This window comes from Bacillus rossius, chromosome 1 (assembly GCF_032445375.1).
Source record: "Bacillus rossius redtenbacheri isolate Brsri chromosome 1, Brsri_v3, whole genome shotgun sequence".
Classification (NCBI taxonomy): Eukaryota; Metazoa; Arthropoda; class Insecta; order Phasmatodea; family Bacillidae; genus Bacillus; species Bacillus rossius.
The window spans coordinates 326,024,007-326,049,508 of record NC_086330.1 but is presented as its reverse complement, the minus strand read 5'-3'; the positions used below and the strand labels follow the sequence as shown (position 1 = coordinate 326,049,508).

The window sequence follows — 25,502 nt, the reverse complement described above, 5'->3', positions numbered from 1 at the left end:
AAATGTTCCAGAAAAACACAGCATGTCCATAAAAGAATGTCCCAGTTTCAACGGTATATTATAACAGTTTAATTTAGACTGTTTACGATCACTCATGCATCAAATTGAAGGTAAATTAACCTAGTTTTTCATACAAATGTTCAATATATGCACATATCGTCATACGGCACACATCCAACCTGAAGTCCAATTATTCCCACACTTTGGTTACAAGTCCGGAATAATGGTGAGTCTCAACTCCGACAAATCATTAGGTAGTGGTGAGACGTAGACACGTTGTTTTATAAAGTTCCAAAGGGGAAAAAAATGCATGGCGTTGTGTCAGGTGAACGTGGAGGATAGCGAAAAAAAGCTCTGTCCTCTCGACCATTACGACCAATCCAACGGACAGGGACTTCGACGTTCAACCACTCTCGTACAAAGAGATTCATATGGCAAATGCACGTTGAACTGAAATTACAGATTCACTCTTAGAAATTGCAGAACCGCCAGATAACATCAAAGCATACTCCGTATGCGCTTACTGTTTGAATAACTCTTTAATTGTGACTTGGGACTACCTAACTAAAACGCTTACAGTTGATTAAAAAAATTAAAATTTATAACTTGCACATTCTTTTAGTACAATGTATATTAATCACATATTTTATTCTACCAACTTCCCATTGCCAACTTAGATTTACATAATTTAAGATAGGATGATATACATTAGACACAATTCTGTTCTACAGATTTATAGATACAATATTTTTTTTTCCTATCACTTGGGTCCTAGTACAACTCTCTCGTATGTTAAGTGAGTGATTAGGTGGTAAAGAAAGACAAAATAATGATTTATTTAGTTACGATAACCAAATTGATGCAACTTATGTGTGTTTGAAAAAAATATAATCAGTTGGAAAATTGTCCGGTTTCGCAGAAGATTTTCCGGTAAATTACGGGAAATACCTAAAAAAAAATAACATATCTAAACACATGTTAAACAATGTGCGTCTGGGAACGTTCCAAAGGTATTCATTGTAGATGTATTATCTCTCAGAAAACTACAATCATTTTACTTGCATGTTAAATTTTATTTTCAATAAAATAATAAAATCAACCGTTCAAACTTACACAAAGTATACCTGAGTTAAGAGAAATGTACAAAAAAATTGTTTAAGACAGTAGTCCTAACTTTTGAAATTTATGTATGTACAGTAGTGTCTCGCTAATCCGGACCCCGCTAGTCCAGACATCCGGTTAATCCGGATGGATCTGAAAAAAAATGATGAAAAAGAATGTTGTGACAAAGGAAAATAAGAAAATACATTTCTAAGATGGGTGCTCTTGCCCATAGTTGCCGGGAGTCTTACCGTTAGTTTTCCGCTCATCGTCTGTATTCCAAGAAGTGACTCACTCTATATATACCTGCTAGTTGTTCTGTTTTGTTCCCTTCAGTCGATGGTTACTCCAGGAGGGTGACAGTAGATGGACAAACTGAATCCTTAAAAATTGGATCATACCATGTTTCACCAACATCGGAAAAAATATATATATTACAAATTTTGATCTCTTTAGTTTATTACATATCCAGTTGTTATAATTACATACGGCCATCTTTGTATTGTCTCGTGGTAATAATGGGATTTGAAAGTGAAAGATTATATTTTTAAAATGTCACTTAAAACTAGCTGCTGCGTGGAATATTGCCAAAAACGAAAATTAGAGGACGTTGGCATGTCGTTCTCCATTTTACCTGCTAGCTACTTCTGTAGTTTTTTAAGTTGAAAATTAAAAAATATATAATAGTGGAAAATAAATATAATAAACAGAATTAAAATTCATTACTAAACGATCATCAGTTTCAATCTGGCTATATAATTTGGACTTTACTAGTGCAGAAAAATAATTCTATAAGTACACACTCTTGTATCCAAATTCCTAAAATGAAATGGTGGTCGTGCGGATAAAGGCGTAAAGAATCGAATATTCTCCGGCCTGGTGTGCGCGGGTTCAAATCCACCTTGAACCAAATAGTTTAACGTCCCATTACAAGGACTAACATAAAGCAATTTCACAATATCTGTATCCTTTATCGAAAAAATATAAAATATGGTGACTACAAAGGTGCCAACTATCACGCGCTAAACCTTTCTCAGGTTGTATCTGGCTGTAATTTTTTCGTTGTAAAGTTGCAAAGAAATGGTATGATCGCAAGGGTTTTGTTTACAAATTTAAGCAAACGATCATTACTATGGGAGTGGCGCCTCTCCCTTTACTTACTCTATGGGTTACTCGTGCTGGTGATAGGTGCTCGTGACAGTTATTTTTATTCAGTGCAAGTGGTGTATTGTGTAAACTTATTAAGAGCAACGTAATGGCTACCGTACTAAACGTAAGAAAGTGACTGTAACAATGGAGCAAAAACACCAAGCCTTATTTCGTATTGATGCGGGTGAATCATTAACTAGAATCGCGCCAGATTTAGGAGTGGGAAAACAAAGTGTTTCTGATTGGGGGGTAAAAATCGGAAAGAAATTGAAAATTTTTGTGCCAAAATGGTGAGTACGGACAGTCTGGGTAACAAAAGCACGTTTAAAAAAATGAATCTTTAGACGAGGATTTGTACATTTGGTTTTGCCAACAACCTGAAAATGGCGTTCCGCTGTCGGGCGTAACATTACAAGAGTTCGCGCTCAAACTCAACAAAAAATTAAAAGTAAATTAATTGTAAATTTCATGTATTGTTTTATTTATGTTACATGCATATGTACATAGTTTCTTAAGTACTTTATAATAAAACACAGTTTTTTTTTAAAGCATAAAGATTTTTTCTTTAGCCTATAAAACGTGTTTGATACATTTGAAAGTTGATTACGGTTAATCCGGACTTTCGGTGATCCGGACAGGGTCCTGTCCGGACAAGTCCGGATTAACAAGACTACTGATTATATATATATATATATATAATCACCAAGATAGTAACGAACGCAAGAAAGAAATAACCATTCCCAACAACATTAAAAATGAGATAGGTACCAGTCTAAAACTTTACTTCATGTCTCCAAAATAACATCAAGTTCTTGTCGATGTAAATGAACGTTGAGTAATATATTTTGTTTACATGCAATTTCAATATTTTTACTACACACAGTGGGTATAAAATAGAAAAAAAATTCAACTGAAACAATATTTGCAACATGAATTAACATACAATGGACTATCCATTCGGATTTGATGTAAGAAGACGTCGAAAATGTAAAATGTCCATGCGAAAATGGCCTCTGCATTCTCTTGCTCAAGCTGTGAAAGAGAGAACTACATGGGGGATGTTCGCAATTGCATGTGCATAAGCAAGTTGCGTGTGGTGGTAAATAACAGCATTAAATACCCAGGTTTTAATTTTTAGGGTCGGTTTCACAAACAGCGGTTTTTTAAAAAACATGGGTGAAACAAGATAATTTTGAGAAATGTAACCTCAATTTATTTATTCTATAAAACTACGCATGATTCGCATTAAGTGAGAGGTATTAAAATACATTCGAGAATACAATTAAATATGTGGAATAACATCCCCAACAAACAGGATCGAGGTGCAAGTTAGATTTCTCGACAACACTTGTCCCCTTGGAAAAATTGAAATTGCATATTTTGTGGATTCTTTTAGTCGAGGAGTATCACAATATCGAAAGAAACATTACACATTCCGACAAAAAAACGGAGATTTAAACATTTAACTCAACAATCTGATAATCTAGTAATTGTGTTCTTCGTGGAAGCATATGATCGACATGTCAAAGCATTTTAAACCAACTAAAATTATAATTATTTTCCACTTTTATTTATACACTTTGCAAAAAGAAACTATATCTTAGCTAAAATATGACGCAAAAGCTCATGTGTCGGTGCTACCAGTCTACATCTTCGTGCGGTACTTTTTTCACTATGTATATACATGCATATACATACATATGTACACAGTATAAACTATTAAGTAGGTAAATTCAATGTTACATGTGTGGAACAACAAAACATTTAAATTTATTTATGTATAACGTAAAATAAAAATTATTTAAACATAATTTGAATTTAAAAAAAAAATGTATGTTGGTGTAACCGGCATGTATATAGTTTGCATCACGTGACGCATCTCGCATTGGACAGTTTCCCAATCTGTGAAACAGCGTGACTTCTGCACCACGCCAAGTGGCAGAAGAGAGACGGACCCACCTGTGACGGGCGCCTCGATGTCGATCATGGTCTTCTCGGAGCGCAGGATGGTGGCGCCGTCGTTGATGATGCGCAGCGCCGCCGCCTCGTCGATGCGGCCCTCCAGGATGAAGTGCTGCTTGAGCACGTCGGGCCGCGGCTTGCTGGAGCGCGCGTCGAACACCTCGGCCGTCGTCAGCTTGCGGCTCGGCGGGAACGGCACGCCTGCAACCACGGGGGCGAACATTCGTCGTTAACCGGGCACTTCCATCAAGTAGCAGTCCTTTAAAACTGTTCTACACAATGTTCTGGGTGTCCGGCAAACATGGAAGTGGCTTCGAGCGATGTCCATGCGGCAATAATGCATTCAGCGGTGCAAATCTGTAGGAATATACGACCACGAGGGTTCGTACGTACCATGTAGAGATGTAGAGTTAACCATTATTGTTCAAAATATCTACGCGATCAAGTCCCACACGCATAATGAGCGTAAACCGAGTTTTGGCGTTACTATTGTGTTTCATCATCCCCGTTTCAAAGGTACTATGTTGCAAGTGCAAACGGAGCCCCACGGTGAAGGGCTTTTTGATCCCACAGGTGGTCACCACTGTCCCTCTCCCTCATGCTTAATAAGCCCATAATAACATGCGCGGCCACTGTCTACCCACATCGACACGCACCGGCTACCGTCACACCTCCGGTATTCGCCGACGACATAACTTCTCGTGTACATAATTTGTATCGGTTTGTCGGTTTTTCCAAGGTCATTTTTGTCTGATTTTACTGCTCTTGTTACAACTGCCTCGTCGTTGTCAGCCCATTGTGTTCGCCTGTGTTACATTTCTCCGACTAATTCCTTCCATGGAATTCTCTGTGCTGTTGTTGTGAGCTGCCAAACATGTAAATTAATTTTTTTTTTTTAAATGCTAGTAACACGGGAAACAAGAGGCCTATGATTCAGAGCAGCTATGGCTCCATGGTATGTAAACAGTATGTTAGTACAGGCAGACAACAGAGTGATTTCAGTGCAAATAAGATGATTCGGTAGTTAACTTGGGACGGGGCAATTTGGCGACCCCAGCACGCAGTAGAAAAACAAAACGTTCTGGAAGCTTTTAAGTGAAATAAACAGCAAGAATATTTTGTGAGCAGTAGTTAGGTAATTGCCTTTCACTCTCCTACCTACCCACTCAGAAGAAGAGGTATCCAGTCCGCTCGGGGATACGACACTGTCGCTATTTTAATTTTCGACATCGGCTGATTTTGGCTTATTTTCTGTGTATTTGTGTAGGGTAGGTGACCCAAATATGAGACCCGGCCTTAATATGAGACCCTTGGTTATCTTGACAAGTAAGAGCTGCTACCTATCAGCCACTCTTGGAACTACTAGCAGCCTCCATTTCCCGACCACGGAGAGAGTGAGACATTTATCTGATGCGCGCGAGATCCAGAATAACAGTTTATACGATTTTCTTCATTTTGAGTTTTCGTGAGTGGCATCTTGCAGCTTTATTATCAACATAGAGGTACGTTTATATTAATTATCCATTCATACTTTCTTATTAGCAGTGAAGTAAGCTTTCATGTGTATAAATAAGGAACTATGGCAGTTTAAAATTTCAGCCTTGTTTATGTGTTTTGTAGCGGCCATGATAAGGTGCCTAATATGAGACCACTTACGTGTCCTAATTTGAGATAGGGTCTCATATTAGGAGTAAGGGTCTCATATTAGGTGATTTAGATTTAAAATAATACTGTCGCTGTAAGAACAGTAACTAATAAGTTTAATTATATATAAAATTTCTTAAAATTTTGTAATAAAACATAGTTAGATATGTAGGCCCTGTGAGTAGTAATCCTTACAATTATTTTGTCATAGATGACCCCGCCAAAACGCAAGAAATGGGACCCAGAAATGATGATTGGTGCTGTTCGAAGTGTGAGAGCAGGTGAAATGGGCTACAAGCGGGCCGCAAAATACTTTTGCGTTCCAAAAGGAACTCTTGAACGGTACGTAAAAGATAAAAATAAGTCACCTGAAGCTTTAGTAAACGTTCATTTGGGTAGACGACCAGTTTTGACAGATGAGTTGGAATCGGAATTAGAGCGTTACTGTGTTGATATGGATTCCCGGTTTTATGGACTGAGGAGAAAAGACATCAAGCGCTTAGCATTTCAGCTAGCATTAAGGAATGGCATTAAACATCCTTTTTCAGAAGACAAAAAAACTGCTGGCAGGAAGTGGCTAAAATGATTTTTAAAGCGTCACCCACAACTCTCTGTCCGCAGTCCTCGGGGAACATCGTTTGCAAGAGTGAAAGGTTTCAATCCTGACAGTGTTTCGAAATTTTTCGATTTATATGGAAGAGAATTGGAAAAAATTGATAACCAGCCACACCGTCTTTACAATGTAGACGAAACAGGAATAACTGTTGTACAGCACAAGCACAGCAAAGTGCTCACCTTGAAGGGTAAAAGGAATGTGGGATGCTTGACATCAGCAGAGAGAGGATGTTTAATTACAGTTGTAGCTTGCATGAATGCAGTGGGATCATTTGTTCCACCTTTAATTGTCTGGCCGAGAAAAAACATGAAGGATGAATTAATGTGTGGGGCTCCAACAGGTTCAATATCAGCATGTCATCCATCAGGATGGATACAGACGGACATTTTCACGATGTGGTTCGACCATTTCCTAAAATTTGTGAAACCATCCAAGGAAGATCCAGTCCTGCTAGTTTTGGATGGACATAATTCTCATACCAGGAATATTTCTCTTCTTGAGAAGGCCAGGGAAAGCCACGTTTCGATCATCTGCTTACCTCCACACTCATCTCATAAGATGCAGCCGTTGGATGTAGGTTTTATGTTCCCTCTCAAGACATATTATGCTCAAGAAGTAGAAGACTGGCTGCGCCAAAACCCAAATCATGTTGTTACAAACTTTACAGTGGCTAAACTTTTCAATGCTGCATACCAAAGAGCAGCTACAATGGAAATATCTGTTAATTCTTTTAATAAAACAGGCCTGTTTCCATTTAACCGAAACATATTTCGTGATTATGAATTTGGTGCTTTCTCTAAATCATTAAATGGCCAAGAAACTAGAGAAGAAAATGGAGCTCAAGAGAATTCAGATACAGCCATTTGTAGAAAAGACCAGAGCCACCCAAGAGAAACTTCGATGCAGACAGATCAGCCATGTTGCAGCAGTGCAGTTAGGCCCTTTATCAGACCTGTGGATGTTTCACCACTACCAAATTTTCCTTCAAAAGAAATATCCAGTAGATGTGGCAGTGCTAATGTTATCACATCATCGCCATACAAAACAAGCTTGGATGAAAATGTCGCAAGGAAGAAAAAGGCTGACGCTCGCAAGAAATTGGTTCTTGGGAAACAGAAAGGAAACGAAGCTAGACCTACACAAACCAGATCTCGCAACACGGACAAATTAAGGATTACTACCAAATCATTCATCGCTGTAGATTCTGAGGACTCCAGTGACGAAAATATTTCGCTGCATGACAGTTCAAATGAAAGTGATGGATCTGAAAGTGATGATGATGCAGAGTGTTTGTTATGCGGCTGCCTTTTCTCAGAGGACAGACATGGCGAGAAATGGCGGCAGTGCCTCAAGTGCTATGGGTGGGCTCATGAAGATTGCGGAGCTGATCCATGTTTTGTGTGTCCTATGTGTAACAAACAAAAGTGCAAAAAGTGACTAAATGATATCAAATATGGAATTTGTAACATAATGTAGGGGGTGTCTCATATTAGGAACACATTTTTGTTTTCACAAAATTTCGCATTTTTTTTATTTCTTAGTTTAATTATTTTCTGTATTTATACAAGTGCTCAATCCTGTTTTGAAGTAAAAGTGCATTTCATAATATATCATTTAAGATAAATAAATCTACCAATAGTGGTTTTAATAAAAAAATATAAATATTTTAAAAAAAGGGTCTCATATTCGGTACACTTGCCCTATACATCTCTTCGGTTTTCTCTATGACATACAGTGTAAACCAGCCAATGTTTCACGTTTTAAATCAATACTCCCCATTGCAAGAATCAATCAAAGAACGGACTGCTGCCATGTGTCCCCCCCAGTGCCACAGGAAATTCCTGCCACCAGCATCTTGCCGGGCAGAGGCACTCCCTTCCCAACAGCCAGTTCCACGAAATAGCTTTCCGCTCCCCTTTCTCCTCTCGGTCTCTCTCTCTCTCTCTATCTCTCTATCTCTCTCCCGCAGTATCACAAATTTCCTCTCCTCAATAGTCCTGAATCTAATGCTCGTCCGATCGATCCGGCAATTTATCCCTCTCCCGCCCCGGGCGCCATTTCTGCCCCAAACCTCCCCCGCCCAGTGGGGATGGCCCCTCGCGACCAGCCAAATGGGCCCGGGTCACTTCGTGCCTAGCGACCCCGAGCCAGCTCGTCGCACACCCAGTCAAATAGTGTCGTAACTCGAAGATAAAAATGTTTGCATGGAGTCCAAGCGTGACAGAAGTGAAACTACTTGCTGATTAGGTATGCATATAGATACATAATTAGTATTTTCTTAAACAATAAATAATAATTGAACATAGTAAGGATGCGGGAATGCTCTCAAATTTAAAAAAAAAAAAATGCCTTTTTCAGCGCCCTGTACTCTCGCATCTGTTCACTGGCACTTTTTGGAGTCTTTTTTTGTTGTTTATTCCCACGTTGCCTTTGATAATACCCCTTATCTGCTTCTGTATTTTTATTATTTAAAGCATGATTTCAAATCACGATTACCAGCTGAATAAAATGAAAGAAATAACAAACACTCCAATCGAACATAAATTACACTTATAAAGTCAATCTCACAAGTCTGCAAGTCCTTCTGACATTTCCAATCACAGTGTTCACATACCAAACATAAATCACACTTATAAAGCTAACCTCTTAAGTCCATACATCTTTTTTTTTTTTACATTTTCATTCACATCAAGTTAATTGCATGAATCAATAACTCTTTTCTACACAAATAAATGCATTGTAGAAGCTTTAAAAAAATGGTAGCGTCAATCGTTAACCGTTACGCAAAATGAGGGGTAGACAAACACAAGCAGCATTACGAGAATTCCATATCATCACTACTGCGTCATTTCTACCTCTCCCATGCCGTCTTCCCTTACGGTCGTTACAACTAGCAAATAGCATGTTACGCTACATAACCTTCTTCCCCCTCCCTTGCCGTCTTCCCATTCGACCGCTAACGTATGCGTTGGGGTGGCGTCGCCACTGAACGCACTCTCCTCTTCTGCCGGTTCCCCCACCACGTACCTATTTCCCTTATGCGATCGGAATTTTCGTAACTCTCGAAAATTGTAGCCCCCATCAGCAAAGAAGTTTCTCTTCAAAAAGCTGAACAGTTGTGTACATAACTTACGCAGTTATTTTACCAGGGTTGCGATACAAATGTCTACTTATATTAAAAAGTGAACTATTTGGATTACATTTTGTGATGTTTAACATCTTAGCTCTCGGAATACGGCACTTTTGTCGGAGTAATTTCATGAATGCGACGAAAATGTGAAACAGGAAGTAGGCGTGGCCAGCAATTGGCGCTTGTGCTGCAGCGTATCAGCGAGCGCAAACGTTTCCATGGCGTCTGAAAAGAGAGAGCGAAATAAGAGACAGCTGTTTAAAGTTCGCTACGCTAACATAAGTCTTGAACAGCGCGACGCATTGTCATGTGGCTTTTATAATACGTTATAAATACGTTGTGAAATTATAATTTATACTATATAATATTAACTCAATCATTTTATAAAAGTTATGATACGATAGGTTAGATGTAACACCATCACTGGCGAGTACTCAAAAGACTCGCTCACTTTTTTTTTGACACCACGCAGACATACAGTGTTTAACACTGTAAGAGTCATTTTACTTCATTTTTTCGAGTAGTGTGTAAAAAAAAATTTTTTTTAGTAACGGCATTATTTAGTAGTTGTGCGTCGTCCTCAGTTCCCCTGACCCACAGTACCTTCCAGTAACCTTCTGTAAGGCCCCGTCTCAAGCCATGTTGCTTATTTCAGTTCCTTGTCATCACTAATGTTCGAGGGCTTTTCCTGTGAATCCATCACAATAACTCTCGTGCATTTCATGATGCACCTCTAATTTTGTCAACAGGTGTTTACTAAATACAATCTAAAAGTAGTAACAAGTCACGAAAGAGTTCACAATAAATTATCATCATTAATAGCTCGTAAATATTTAGGTAGAAAACTTGTGACACAGCAAAGAATACAGGAAATGCAGATTAACATAATTTGGTAATAATTAAAATGATATAACCAACAAATATGAGAAGCTTTTTCACGTCTTACTTTAATCCCAAACAATTTCCCCGAAGTTCCGCTGAATGAGCATTTAAATAGGTAATGTGCAGAAATGTTGTCACCAGATATATTTATTATCCATGGTACCTATCTACTATATTAAAAAAAGGCCAGACAGATATTTATAACAAAAAATCTTCCCTAACTGATTACGTCATGGCCACCCACTAAGCCGGAATTGTTTCTATAGTCTCATTTTTTTAAATATCACTTCATCAGTATCGGGCACAGGAAAAAAAATCAAAGGAAAAATTTTGAAAAATATCAGTGAAGGCAGTATGTTAATTTGGGTGATGCAATGTGAGCTATTACAACGCCTATAATTTAGACTGTATGAGAAGCCGCATCGCATGTCAATAGTAATCTAATTTTACCATGTTCAAATTTTTTTTAATATATATTTTTAAATCCCTTCTCCCACCTCTATATAATTTTTGTATCCGCCACTGCTCATCAAATAAAACAATTAGTAAAACCAAATTCGGCATGTCAGGTAAAACCAAGGTTTTGAAGCCCCTCACGTGGTCGTGACTTGAGGCAAAGCTAAATTTCCTCCAGTTGATTAACCTGGGAAGTTTTTGCTAAGATTTTACTTAACCGGACTCTGCCTAGTCAGAGGTATTTTGTGTTAGTGAGGTGGAATGATAAGCGCGGCGCTCGCTAGTGCTTAAGCACAAGGCCCAGAACTAAGTGCAGTCTTCTCGTCTTGCATAAGGATTTGAGTGAAGCCATGACATTATATGGCGGAGAAATTAAGATAAAGTTATAACGCAAGTCCCTTGAGTGCGTTTAAGAATATATTCTGGTTGTTTCATGCCTGAAAATAGTTCTGAAAACACGCGTTTTAGCCATTTTTACTCTTCTAAAAATACATTTTAAAACAAAATACTGAAACAGAACTACTCATCCACCCACAGCGTATTCTTAAATGTTTTACGTAAACAGAACCCACTCTGATATCTTGAGTAGTTACTACGTACACGCAAAGTTTTCTCAGAAGCTCTGCAAACCTTGTGTGTACCCAAGTAGGCAAGGCCCTTAATACGTTATTACACACGGTGGTTAAGTACCCCAAGTATTGGTCGTGTCGGAAAGTATTTAAATCCCGACTGTTACTTTTTCTAACTTAATAACTATGTATTTCACGATGGATGTCTTATTTGAATATTATTACACGCTATTTCAATGGACGACGGTATGTAAGCCTACAGTTAAATAATGAAGTTATTACAGAATACTGGTCGTTTTCATGGAAGTAGTGGTAGTAGTTCGTGTTTCGTAACAGTAGGATATTTCTGCGAAGAGGATTGTGGTGTAGTGCTTCTTGTGACAAACTGTGTCGTCAATTCAAGAACTTGTCATAAATGTAATTTTATATTCTAATCACACTGCGCTAGTGTAAACAAAGCACCTGCCTTAGGCGGAACGTATTTAATAGATGTTACGACCTCAATGGAGTTTGTTACCTATAATAAAGTGCCAGTAAAAAATTAAGACATCAGCGAACAGTTAAGTTCTAAAAATATATTAAAGCCCCGTACCGTAAAATCACAAAGTTTTGACTTAACGTAAAACTGAAAATACTGTGAAGAAAATTTGACCTTTTTTCTAGGCCACGTGTGCAGTTTTGTGAGTGTGTGGGCGAGATTTCCGCCCGCCGCGCTGCCGTGCTACGCCGGTGAATGCACCATTCGCCATTTCCGCTGAATGAAGGCCGCTTTCAGTGCACGTAAAACCGTTTTACTTTTGCGTCAACCGCGCTTTTATGTGTCGTGACTCACGCGTTCTCATTCCTAGAACACGGTACCGTAAATCAAATTGCCAGTGAAGCTATGCTAAGTTTGTTTTATGATCCAATTTCTGACGATCGTAACAATGATATCATAACCGGAAACTAACACTGATAATAGTGGCCTTATTACTAAGAGTAGTTTATAAACTTTTTTTAAGACGTCAATAAAAGCATGAAAAAGCATCTATTAAAATCGGTGTAACTCCAAGGGTTCCACGAAATTCATTACTTATAGGTAGTTACTTCTCACAGTTCAGCCGAAACAAGGATGGTATGTCCATTCGCTTTTTTGTAATGAACGATTAAAATAAATTTCTGAAGGGTAAAAAAGGAATTTTGGTTCAACAAAATAAAATTATAAGTGCTTTTTTATTCACTTTGCGAGATAAATATTATTACACATAAGTCTACAAACATATAAGGACTGATACGATATTCAACCTTGTCAAGTAGGTATATATCAGATCAATGAGGGTATTTTTTTCTTTGCACGGTTTTATATTCGTATGAACCACTGCATATACATTTTTATTTGTACATTAATGTTTTTGATACTCCATGACTCAGCAAATTAAAACCTTTCCCGTAATATCATCATAAACAATAAATGTATCCATTGTTATAAGAATTCGTTCTGCTTGCCTTAACCAATTTGTCTTTTGAATTTTCTGTTTAGTATACAGTATGTTTTTTGTTACTTTGAAGTTTTTTTAAGTTTCCCGTTCAATACGCGAATTATTTTCATACCTTAAAAATAAACTGTTCTAAGCGAATGCAACTGAAAAGTATGAAGCATGCGACCCATTCAATATAAGCCTAACATGTGATCCAAAATGAGCCTAACATACAATTCAACTAGACACATAAGGCATTTCACAGGATGTCTACTGGATCGCAGCTATAAAATTAAACATGTGAATTCTTCTTGACCTCGTCTCACTTATCATTTTAACGAACTAAAAAGAGTCGAATATAGCGGAAAATTTCCCCCTTATTTTATATTTAACCTTATTACTTCTTACTAAACAATCGCATCCGAGGATGGGTGCAAGAAGATATGCCTATATGTCGGCCATACCATCACCTCAGCGGACGTGGCTTCCACACAGAAGCCAAGAAGTAGTTGTTTACTCCGGCCACGAAAGTCGAAGATTAATATTTAACTGGTTTATAAATAACTGTGTTCTTTCAAAAGCCTACATTGAATATCAAAAAAGTTTGGGGGTGATTAAGAAGTCTAAACTACACAAAACACCAATAAACGTTGTCCACCTATAGCCGGGATCTTTTCTGCGATTCGCGACTATTTTCGGAACTTTTTAAACTTTTGAGAAGCAATAGACGCTCGTTGTGTACAGTGTGAACTCTCCCTCTAGTTCTTTTATACTGAAGTCGGGATTACAGTATATTTATGGACTTTCCAACGAAGAACGTGCCTTAAACGAACCAGCGTTTCTTCGTAGTTCCTGATAAATGGACCTTCGGGTAATCTAAGAAGATTCCTACTTCAGTGTGATCCGTTTAAAACGATGGGTCTGGGGGGGGGGGACGTCTCGTGCTGAGATAGATTTATTTATTTTAAGTTTTCCCAACCGTAAATCACAAAAATTCCTGGATAATTTGAAACCAGTATTGTTCAAAATTTATGAACAGAGTACTATGCCGAAGAAGAGCTTAGGAACGCTGTTCCCCTCAGCTGACGTAAACTATGTTCTTGTGCTTATTCATCTCTTCGCATCCCTGGTCATTAGAGAGCGCACGGAAAGTTCTCTCGATTCGAGGCGCCAAGTGTTTCCAATCTATGAGAATAGCAGCAAAGGAGAACGACACGCTCGTGTTCCGTTTCACGACGCATTACGCATTAACACAGAGAAGAAAGGGAGAAGAGGGAATATCAATGGTCAAAAAGTTTTCATCTAGACATCTTCAAAATGTACTTATCATTGTGATGAAAACTACATTTTATTACAAAAAAAATATCTAACGAAAATTACGATAATTTAGGGACTTTTGACGAACTCAATTGTAATTTGCATTTTAGTGGAAAACTTCCGAGTTTAATTTAAGGCAGAGTTTTATTTGTTTCACACTACATGTTGATTTGTTATTTATTTCTCGTCGTTACTATTTTTTAGAGCTATTTCGATCAATTTCAACACGATGTCCCCTTTTGCATTTGTTGATCTGTTACAAATATTTTTATCAGATATTCACTAAGTGTAATATCTGCAAGCACTCGCGCGACTGTTTACACTTACTATATTACACTTAGGGAATAGCTGTTAAAATACTTGTAACAGGACAACTTAATGTAAGGGAGGTATCGTTATGAAATTTATCGAAACCCTTAAATAATAGGGGGCAAAAAAAGGGGAGGGAGGATAAACATGGCGTGTGAGATCAAACATACAGACTCTTTAAACAATGTAATAAAAAACATGTTTTTTTTTTAGTTCATAATATTTTACTCATGCAGTTATAAAATTAGGACTCGCTGGTTTTCATTACATGAAATCCAGTAATTTTTTATTTATTTTAATATTGTATTTATTTTAGACACATCAAATCCAACCTATTTTGGCGTGCAGTTTTATTTTCATTTTATTTATAAAAATTTAAAAAAAAAACAATGTTTAGCCATTGTGTTATTTACCTTTTTCATGATATGTAGTTCATTAGAAAACAAATAGACATTATTGACGGCGGCATGGACCAATGCACTAATGTCAAAAAAAGGCAGCGTCACAAAAACATACTTAATTCGTATAAACACGCTGGTAATTTTGAAACGCTTCTCAGTCATGTAAACAGTGTTCGCCCATTAGCCAGCCCTGTCCTGTCTATGCGTCCACCAGTTTTACCGAATTGAGAATTGAGGGAGTCCATTGCAACATAATAGAGGCGAAAATCAATTTGACCTACATGCTTTAGCTCTAACCCAACTTTGCCTCCGTGGCTTGCCAGCGCAGACCTTTAGGGGTAACGCGATAACTCGTGAAATCGAGTTTAAATCGCGAATGTTCATCGCAATAGAGCACAGAATTAGTGCATTGCTGGTTTAAAAAAAAATGTGAAAGGTGGGAGATCCACACAAACCTTGCTGCATGATATTGCCTACTACTTTACTGGAAAGTTCATTGAAACTTACATCGAAAACACCTCAGTTTTTGTTTTGAAACTTTAAAAACCGTACAGTGAGTGATTCAAACAATATGTTAAAATGTGTTTTTTTTTAAACTGAAAATTCTGTGAAATAACTGCCAGTAGCTACATAGTCAGTGCACTGAAATGGTAATTTGTTTCCAGGAAAGTGATTCTTCACCTGAGTATATATTCAAATGTACTTTTACCCGAACGTAATAGTATTACTATCATCTCCTAACTTTTAAGTGAAGTATGCAGGTATGAAAGTAAACAAATCTATGTACCTTTCCCATTCTTCAAGGTAAACAAACGTCTCCATTTTTAAAAGCTTTCGATTATATTTGATACAACATTTAAGTAATTTACAGAATCTTAAAATTATTTTCACTTTACATTTTACTGGGATTAACAAATTCGAAAGAAATAAACTTCTAATCATGATTAAAAGGAAGGTTTAAAAAAATACATGCACATAAAAAACTAATCGTCTTTTACGAAACAAAGGCAATATCTTAAAATAAGTTTCCGTAAACTCTCTGGGTCAGTAAATAAGCATACAAAATTAATACTTTTTCTTACTTCAGTCAATTTTCCATAATTTCCCCAGTTTTCTCTTTTACCACATTACATGTTTTCCCTGTCCCATCGGTCTCTAGATATATTTCAAACTGCACAATTCGTCGTTTTCACTATTATAATTTCTATTAATACTACAAAACCAACTCTGCTAGTCTGGATATATATATATATATATATATATATACACACATTAAACAGTAAATATATATATATATATAATACCAACTTTGAAACCATACTTTTTTCACTGTGATTCGGCGAAGACTTACTGACACTTGATTCTGATTGAATTAAATAAATTTGTTTGTGCGTTTAATTAATGCTAGTGAAAATTCAGATGATTATTAGAGGCACATAAATTTATGATTAGAATAAATTTGTAAGGCATTAAGATACTACGCAGGAGGGCAAGTCTAGGATTAACCGGAAGGAGGGGGGGGGCAGCGGAAATTCAAAGGGGGAGGGGGGGGGGGGGGGTTCGCGTGGCCAGAGAGTTTTGGGCGCGGGGTTGACCGACACGTCACCTCTGGATACGGTTCTATACTGCCCTTATTTTGACATATTTGAATGCAATACGCACTTTTTTTTTTAAATATACATAAAGTTTTCTACAAAATATAGTTTTGACATTATGTTTATCAAACACCTTTCATAGTCATAATTTTGCAGGCGCAAGAAGGCCAGAACGGCAAGACACGTATTTAATTCCCCGAGTTTTCCCTGGTACGGATCTTCCTGTCTACAAGAACACATCAACTCAATGAAAGGACATTGGAAAATGAATCGGCGAATGGAATGTCAAATTTACCCTCAAGTGAAATCGAGAAAGAATGGAAGCAAAAAAATTTAATTCTTCCTTCCCCCTGCACCATCATTAAACCCATGAATGAGAGATCAGTATTTTAAAATTGCGTTCAGCAAACTGTAAAGAAGTGTGTGCATCATTTATATCATCTCTCATACACCTCATTTGAGGGAAATAATTTTGTTATAAAATAACAACTGAGGTTTCCAGTGAATGTTGAGTCGTCGGGCAGTATTACTGATCCTTCCAACATTGCATTCCTTCAAGCTCCACCGCCATGTTTTATTTTTTCTTTCGCATCATGCCACCATGCAATATTTACAATCTTTGCCAGCACTCATGCGCGCGTGCGATAACGGATAAATATTATTTGAACTTAATGCCCTTGCTGAGAAACGAGAGAAAAAAATAAACGCTCAGAACACGGAGCAAGATTTTACCCCAGAAAATTACTACTTAAAAACCGCATTCATGTGAAAACGCAACAAAAAAAAATTACCAAAAAATTTAATTATCGTTGCATACATCCTGTTCCTGTATTCAAATTACAGCTTGCATGATAATTACACTATTCTCACTTCCAATACGGCATATACTGGAGATTTAAAGCTAGATAGTTACAAATTATTTGCCGTAACTTACTATACGTATAAAATTTAAGGCCAACCAGGAAACGGTTTACGTAACAGCCCACTAATTATATAATTCCAGCACATCATGGAAGGTAAAAACTTATTTCTCTCAATTATAGTCAATCTCACTCATAGATTTATGAGGCTATAATAAAGATGGCTGTGTGATGTACACTGAGAAAACGTTTGCATGCCGGAACAAAATAATTGTACGTGACGAAGTTAACTTGGTCGATTCAAACAAATATTTAGTAGGAAAGATTTTGCTGTCTCAACAAAAAGATTTCGTCGTCTCAGTTCCACATCTCATTAAAATGTATAAAATACATTTTATTTATCATAAAATTTCCTTATACCAATATAAATATTTTGTAATAGCGAGTAAACATCTGGTCCACCATATTGAAATATTTCTGTTTGTATCAAACAAACTTTTTTTCTGAAGGATCCTTACTTTATTTGACAATAATGATGTGGAAAAAAAACAATTAGTAATTTCCTATTACTTAAAAGTATAATAATATAAAAAATAAATTAAAATAAACTGTCCTAATTAATTTATAAATAACGTTTTAACAAAACTTATAGTTGGAACAGTATTTTTACCACTGAATAATTTGAGTGCGGATCAAGCAGGTTTGACGACAAACTTCGCGCAAGTTCTAATAAGCAGAAAGGGGGGAGGGGGACAAAAGTTTTCGTTTCTGGCTGCAACGAAATAATTTGTGAAAATTCACTTTGCCAAATGTTTCAGCAGACAGCAAATAATTTTGCAGGGCCCTGAAACTTATTTTTAATAAAAAAAATAGTTCTTGGTTCGCAGTCGCTACCAAGCCGGTATTTCGGCTCCTGAAACATAACTTTGACGCCACCACAAAACTTTTCGGCGCAGCGAACACACTTTGGTTTCGTACCAGATAAAGAAGACTTTTTTTTTGCGCGCGTGTTCTGTTCAACAGGAAAGGATGATAAGAAATAACTTTTATAAAACTTTGTCCTGCGTAAAACAAGTAAAACTAAAAAATAATAATAATAATGAGCTGGCGTGAAATGTTTGACTTTCCCTCACCAGCGAAATGACGAAAGAGCACTGGCTTGGTCTGCAAAAAGGAATGTCATATACGGTCGTGTGACGTGGGAGTGCGCAGGGGAAAGGAGGGGGTGGCGGAAATAAGAGCAGTTCGCAATTCGCGAATACCCCTCGAAGCCCAGACTCATATCGCACGCGTGGGAAAGTGCAGGCAGGCATCGGCATGGGCCGCGAATACGGCAGGTCCAGCAATATGGCCGCTGGAAAACGCATTAAACCTCTGCCTACTGGTGATATTGCGGTCTTAAATCTTCCAGCTGTAATCCTTTTCTTTCTTTTTTTTTCTTTTTTGTCGTTTCAACTCCGCTTTTATTTCATTTGTGAGGAGTGGGCAGCTTCTTGAACTCCTTTGAGAATTACCGTCTCCTGTAAGTCCAGGCATTCAGTGTCAGGTCAAGAAGAAGGACGTATCTTAGAGCAGCATTTCGCCGGTAAACCAAATACATCTAGTTGTGACATGCGAGGTAAACTAATCCAACGTACAATTAAACAAGTTACATAAACTCTGCTTGTTGTCTAATTTGAAATAGTCCAGTGTATAGAACCATTAGAACATTACTACAGAAAGAAAACGAAACAAAAACTCATTTTTGTGAATTGAATGTTACTTGCAATAGAGAATATTGATTTGAAGCACACGGGAAAAAATCATCGCTATTTTAAGCAACTGGTTGTAATAGAAAAAATTACTACACAACAAATATGAATACACAAACACACGGAAACAAGCCAATATCCGATGATGTAAAATGTTATATGCCTAGACAGCACATATATTTATGTGGAAGAAATTTAGCGATAAACAATAACAGCACAGACGACGTCGGTAGCAGACGTTAGTTTTGTCATACGAAGTCTTCTGTATTTATCAGTGCTGTCGTGTAGTCCCGATTATATTGTTTAGCTTTATCGCTGGGTTCGTCTGTGGTCGATGTGTTGTCGACAGTTCTTGTGTTTTTGCATTTACTGTTACTGTTGCAACTGTCCCTTCATTGTTCGTGTGTGATGTGATTTTTGACGTGAATACGTCTTTAAAATTACTTCCATAGTGGAAGGCAATTCAAAAAACGAATGATAAAATCGGGGGGGGGGGGGGGGGGGGGGGATTACAGTTTGGTGCTATATATCTATAATCTCCATCATAATTTAATTACACCACTTTATAGCTAAAGTATTAAAGAATTCGTTACGCTAAGTGAGGACTGTGACGTATCGCGCGCTATGGAGGGGGAAGCGCCGCAATTTTGAGGTCATTTTTCCGAGTTTCAAGATTTCTATTTAGTATAAACTTTGACTCGGAGAAGCTACGACGTTCGTTTGAGTTTCAATCGTCAGCTCTCGTCAAAATATATCGATTGCATATATAAAACATTAGTGTAAAATAGTTAAAGTGAATATATATGGTGTTAAAAAATATGAACAATGGGCCTATATAATATCTGCCTATACGCGACTTCTTAGTGTTCAAACATAACATACATAAAATAGCGTATTTTATATTTTGTATAGAAAATATTACCTGTTACGTACACGTATTCACGTACAACACACGGCTGTGTCTATGATACAGCCACATCCTTTTTTTTTTTTTTTTTTTTTTAAATTCCTTCCAGGGAATCATCCGTGCTGTCTGGGAATATCTTTGTTGTTCATTTATGAAGTAGCAATGGAGTACGACCATGAAATTACTTTGAATCAAACTAGTCTTATTCTACTTAATACAACGATCCATTAAATTTTTCAAAAATAAGTTTAGTTAGAGTAAGGAAATGCTTCCTATTAAAATCAACATATAAGCCTCGGCGGTATGTGGAAATACTTTACGAGCATCTAGTCTGTCCCTATCCTATAAAGAAACTTAGTAAAAAAAAATACCTCCAAATCGGTACGCTTTGAATAAAATTGCGGACTTAAAAACATAAATTTACAACTAGCTACGATCGTGACTACGGTGCAAGATATACCACAAGTATGTATCTCGTCGATCTCTCCCCGAGTTCATGAACATGTCTGCCTCCTTGTACCCAGATTTTTGACGTGTATTTTAAATAAATGCAGTTATAAATCCGCCAATAATGATATTTTGTGTGTGTACTGTCCTGGTTAGCCAATTACAGTGAAATGACTTCAACCCGGCACTTCCGGGAGCATGGTCATGCGTAATTAGCTCATTTTCCGGATTATCGAACGCAAATAGTTTTAATGGGAATATTGAAATACCAAAAATAAAATGTAACTCGTGAACGGGAAGGACTGTAATGAAAATCGAAAGCAAAAATAAACTCTGGGCGAAGTAAACACGACGGCAGCTCAGTAATGCGGGCCGGCAATCGGGTCAACAGCCGAAATACACACGAATTAATTTTGGACACGCGCGGCTCGATCGTTGCCGGATTAAAGAACGTGCGTAACTCTAGAATGCCAGATTAAGGGCCCCGCTTACCCGGGCACACGCATGGTGTGCAGAGCCTCAGTAAAAAAAAAAACACGCGATTTTAAATAACTGCTTAAATAATCCGAATGAAGTCTATTTTCCAAAAGCGTTTAAGAGTACGCTGTGAGAGTATGGGTAGTTCTATTTCCATTATTTCGTTTGTTTTTGTTTATAAGTATTTTTTCAGAAGAGTGCAAATGGCTAAAACGCGCGTTTTCAGAATTATTATTGTGAATTAATATCCGGTGCAGATTCTTGCAAGCACTCAAGGGACTTGCATTGTACCTTTATCTTAATTTCTCCGTCATATGATGTAATGGTTCCGCTCAGATTTCATAGACGCCCTGCGCACAACGAGATGACTGCACACCAATTCCCAATCAAGCAATTAGACCACTGTTGTCAGATTGTAATTACCAGGCTTGTTAACATTAAAAATCTTTTTTTATAAACCAGCTTTATTTACAAGTTTTAATAGTTTAAAAAAAATTACTTTTGTGAATATTTTTAAGATCGTAAATAACTGTTATGTAAATATTAACACAGTTGTAGAGGTCATTCTGAAAAAAAAAATTAAATGCTAAACACCTATTATTATTTCACAGGAGAAACTAAGGATGAGACACGCTATAGAAGCATCGCTCTTGCCGAAGCCACACAGAAAGCTACGCTATGTTCGCGATGTTCGCTATGTTCGTGATGTTAGCTGCGCCAGGTGGCCACACAGGATAATTTGGTTCGCGATGTCGGAGAGACGCATGCTGTGAGATTCAAGTGATGATTCCGTAGATGATAATATTCTGCTGGCTCTCACAGTATATGCAGCCTAAATGTAAAAATAAATTGGTTCATGAAATTAATCTTTAAAAAAATTTAATTTGGAGAATTTCGTCATTTGATGAAGCAGTTGCGTGAGGACGAAGACAAATTTTAGGGCTTATTTCAAAATAAATACAACTCAAGTTTAATAGCCTTCCCATAAAATCAAATCCCAGGCATTGGCCTGCATATCCTCCCTTCTATATTCTTCCATTGAGATTTTCCATAAACATGGATATTTCAGTACTCTTTCAATAACATTTTCCGTCGACATGATACTAATTTAAAGCAAACACAGAAGTACCACACAATTCCGCGCGAAAACATATGTTTTAGTTTATCTGCGCATGCACGAAGTCAGCGACGTTTTAGAAAAAAAAATAAATAGACGAGACCCAAACACCTGGCGACGTCACCAACATAGAGAACATAGCGAACACAGCGAACACAGCGAACACAGCTTTGTGTGGCCAGTGACACCTGAAATGCTGCTGGCTGTTATTTTACTCGCGCAGCGAACATCGCGAACACGGCGAGCATAGCGCCCTGTGTGGCCGTTAACTGACCATCCCCCATCACCAACGCAAGTAAATCCATGACCAGGCCGACCCTCGGAGACATCTCACAGTTAAAATGATACTTAAAGGCAGTATCAGCCCACTCTGGATGAAGGCTCTAAGAGGGGATATGCGCGGCTCGCGACAGTGGAGCAGTGGGCCAGACTGCAAATAGACGGCTGCCGCGGCGAAAATAGCGGCGGGCGGAGCGTCGCGGGTCGTTGGCAGCGCCGAACAACCGACAATATTTACGACTGCCGGGCTGCAAGCTGCAAGTCTAGAAAATGTCAATTAAAATATTAAATACAAAAATAACGTTACTAAAAAATATCACAGTATGCTGATAAAGCTAGGCAAGACAATGTTTTAACATTTAATATTCTAGTAGTTCCTTAAAAAAATTTTAAGTCTTCAATTTGTTGTACAAAAATTAAATCTACTTCATTTCGAAGCAAAAACAGATAATTGTATTGGGAGGGATTTAAACTCACAATAATTTTGCTTTGGGTCACAATTCCATGTTCCCACTCCGCCACTTCCACCTTGAATCAGTGGGACGAGAAAACTGCAGGTAATGTAGTCGTATTTACTGAAATAATAAGTATTTAAACAGAAATTCGTAAATTTAATAAAATTTTCTTTAAGAATAATGTAAGCAGTGAATGCGTGATTATCCAGTTTATACCTAACTGTTGCCACCACGCTTCCAAACCGCCATTTTTGAAAGCGAGTTCGAGAACCGAACCCAAAACAATGTAACGTAGCAGTCGGTATACCACATCCTGCAGTCACCATAACCACCGAGATTAATCAACTGATACTAAATACGATTTACTAAAATATGTAACTACGTTTAAAATTCCAAAATAGGCTTGAGAAAAGACGCGTATTAATTTTTGGTAAATCGGTATCCTATTTTAACTTTTAAGCGCGGCACGGACCACATTGTGCGAGTATATGGACATATAAATTCGTTTTTGTTCGAAAAATTAAAAACTTCAACATTTTGTTAACATCGTCTTGCCTAGCTTTATCAGATTACTCAGATATTTTTAGTGACGTTATTTTTGAATTTAATACTATACTTGTTTTAAACAATGCTGAAAAGATTCATATTTGTTCGATCAATTAAGTTAAAAGGTTTGTTTTTTCATGCGAGATTACCGGAGATTGTACTTATAAAGTAAGGCGCGATAAACTAAACTACATAGTCTAGTCACTCTAGTCTATAGTCTATTTTTTTGTGGATGAAAATGAATAATAAATCACTATGAAGAGAAAAAAAATTCAATTTTTTGGAGAAATGAACCCAAAAGTCTCAAGCAGCAGTATAGCCACTGAGCTAAATCAACCAACTATAATTTTGCTACTACTATTAACATATAATTAAATGTAAAATGCAGAGTAGGCTTGAAAATAAGCGTATATTTATTTTTGCTTAATCACTATTCTAATTTATACTTTGAAAAGCTGAATTCTTTTAAGTGTTTAAATGTTTAATGTACGAATTTACCTATTAGCCATAAAAACACCGTTCTGCTTTTAATACCATCCACACATAAAACATAATCGTGTTACATTTAACTAACCAAGATGTTTATTGTGTAAACTGCACATGACGTTTATTGTGTAAACTGCACAAGATTTTTCGTAAGACGAATACCATTTACCTCTAACCCAAATGCACACGTGTATATAAATAGAGCGGAACACTTCACTCTAGATTTCCATTGTTTTGTGCACACGAACACAAGATGTTTCTTTCATTTACGACCCCGCCACGAGTATACAGTGTCTCGTACCCTCTACAATCAAGGCAGCGGGCGATTGTGCAGTCTTTCCGTAGTGTTGCGTTCAATTAAGGTACTTTAGAAGTGTGTCCAAACAAATTTGTGGTAAAATTTATCTGACTTTACAGTACCACAATTACAAATTTCCTTAATACGTGTTTTATAATTCACCTATTTTGAATTTTGTTTTAATTAAATAAAGACAATTCAGCCTCCAGCATCCCCATATTTGGCCTAGTTCAACTGAGCTTTTAAAGTGACATTTTATAGTGTGTATTACTATGAACATAATTCGAAGGGTGAAAAAATGGTTTCACATTCAGTAACGGCAGACTAGAGTAAGATATTTTCCTCTCATTTAATATCACTGGGAAATTCCCATGACTTTTTCAAGATTTCAGGTAAATTCCCTGACTTTTCCTGACCAATTTATACTTCCCTGATTTTCCCTGACATTCCAAAATGTAGACACCATATTTAGATAGAAAACCTTTAATTGTACTATAGTAAATTGAATAAAATTCAATACAGGGTCCTTAGGTGGTTACACAAATATTCAATTGAAAGACGGTTCCATGTAAGTGCAGTGTAACGCCATTTTTTTTAAACAGGCCAAAGGTATCAACATAATATTTATCAAATCGGAATTCCTGAGGCAATATATTTTTCTTAATTCACGAAAACAATATGCGTATAAGTTTAATGGTTTCTTGAAAACTATGTGCAGTCTCATGGTAGAACAGGTACCTATGCTTACTGCTGGAAAATCATACGTTGAAGCTGTCATATATATATTTTTTTTAAGATGGCTAGTTTCTTACTCAAGACATCCCACTTATGGGCGCCAAATGAGTGTGTTACTATGCCATTAATTATGTGTAATTATGGCTTCTCTTTTTCCCACCCGTCACAAATTATCGTTAACTACCCTAATCACACGATATCGCTCTTCTACCTCGTCACACTTATCTTCCCTCGCATTTTTGCGAAACTCGCAAAATTGCACCAAAGTGGCTGTGAATTTTTTTATGGTTCCTTACTTTTAATGACTACCCGTTCGCGCAGATGTCTTACGAGAGTTAGCAGCCCCTCGGTGAAACGTCCAACGAAAATTTAAAATAACTTAGTCCTTTTCTAGACAAATGAGATAGAAGACCCGTGATCGAAGAACAATGACGTAACGAGCAGTGTCTAGGGTCTTCGCCAGAAAAAATAATTAAGGCATAGCTAATGAGATTCAATTTCCTCGCAACACGTCCTTAATACTTTGTAGGGCGTTTGCTGACAGATAAATTTTGTA

The 25,502-nt window shown here is 37.2% G+C and overlaps 1 protein-coding gene across 5 annotated transcripts in view; it reads right to left on the bottom strand.

Moving 5' to 3' along the window:
• LOC134528005 (serine/threonine-protein phosphatase 2B catalytic subunit 3-like) overlaps positions 1-25,502 on the bottom strand; it is a 557,255-nt gene that overhangs the window by 370,426 nt on the left and 161,327 nt on the right. For all 5 annotated transcript variants that reach the window (XM_063361159.1, XM_063361160.1, XM_063361161.1 and 2 more), the window contains exon 2: positions 4,210-4,413. In XM_063361159.1, the coding sequence (XP_063217229.1) occupies positions 4,210-4,413 (204 nt within the window). The remainder of the gene's footprint in view (positions 1-4,209; positions 4,414-25,502) is intronic.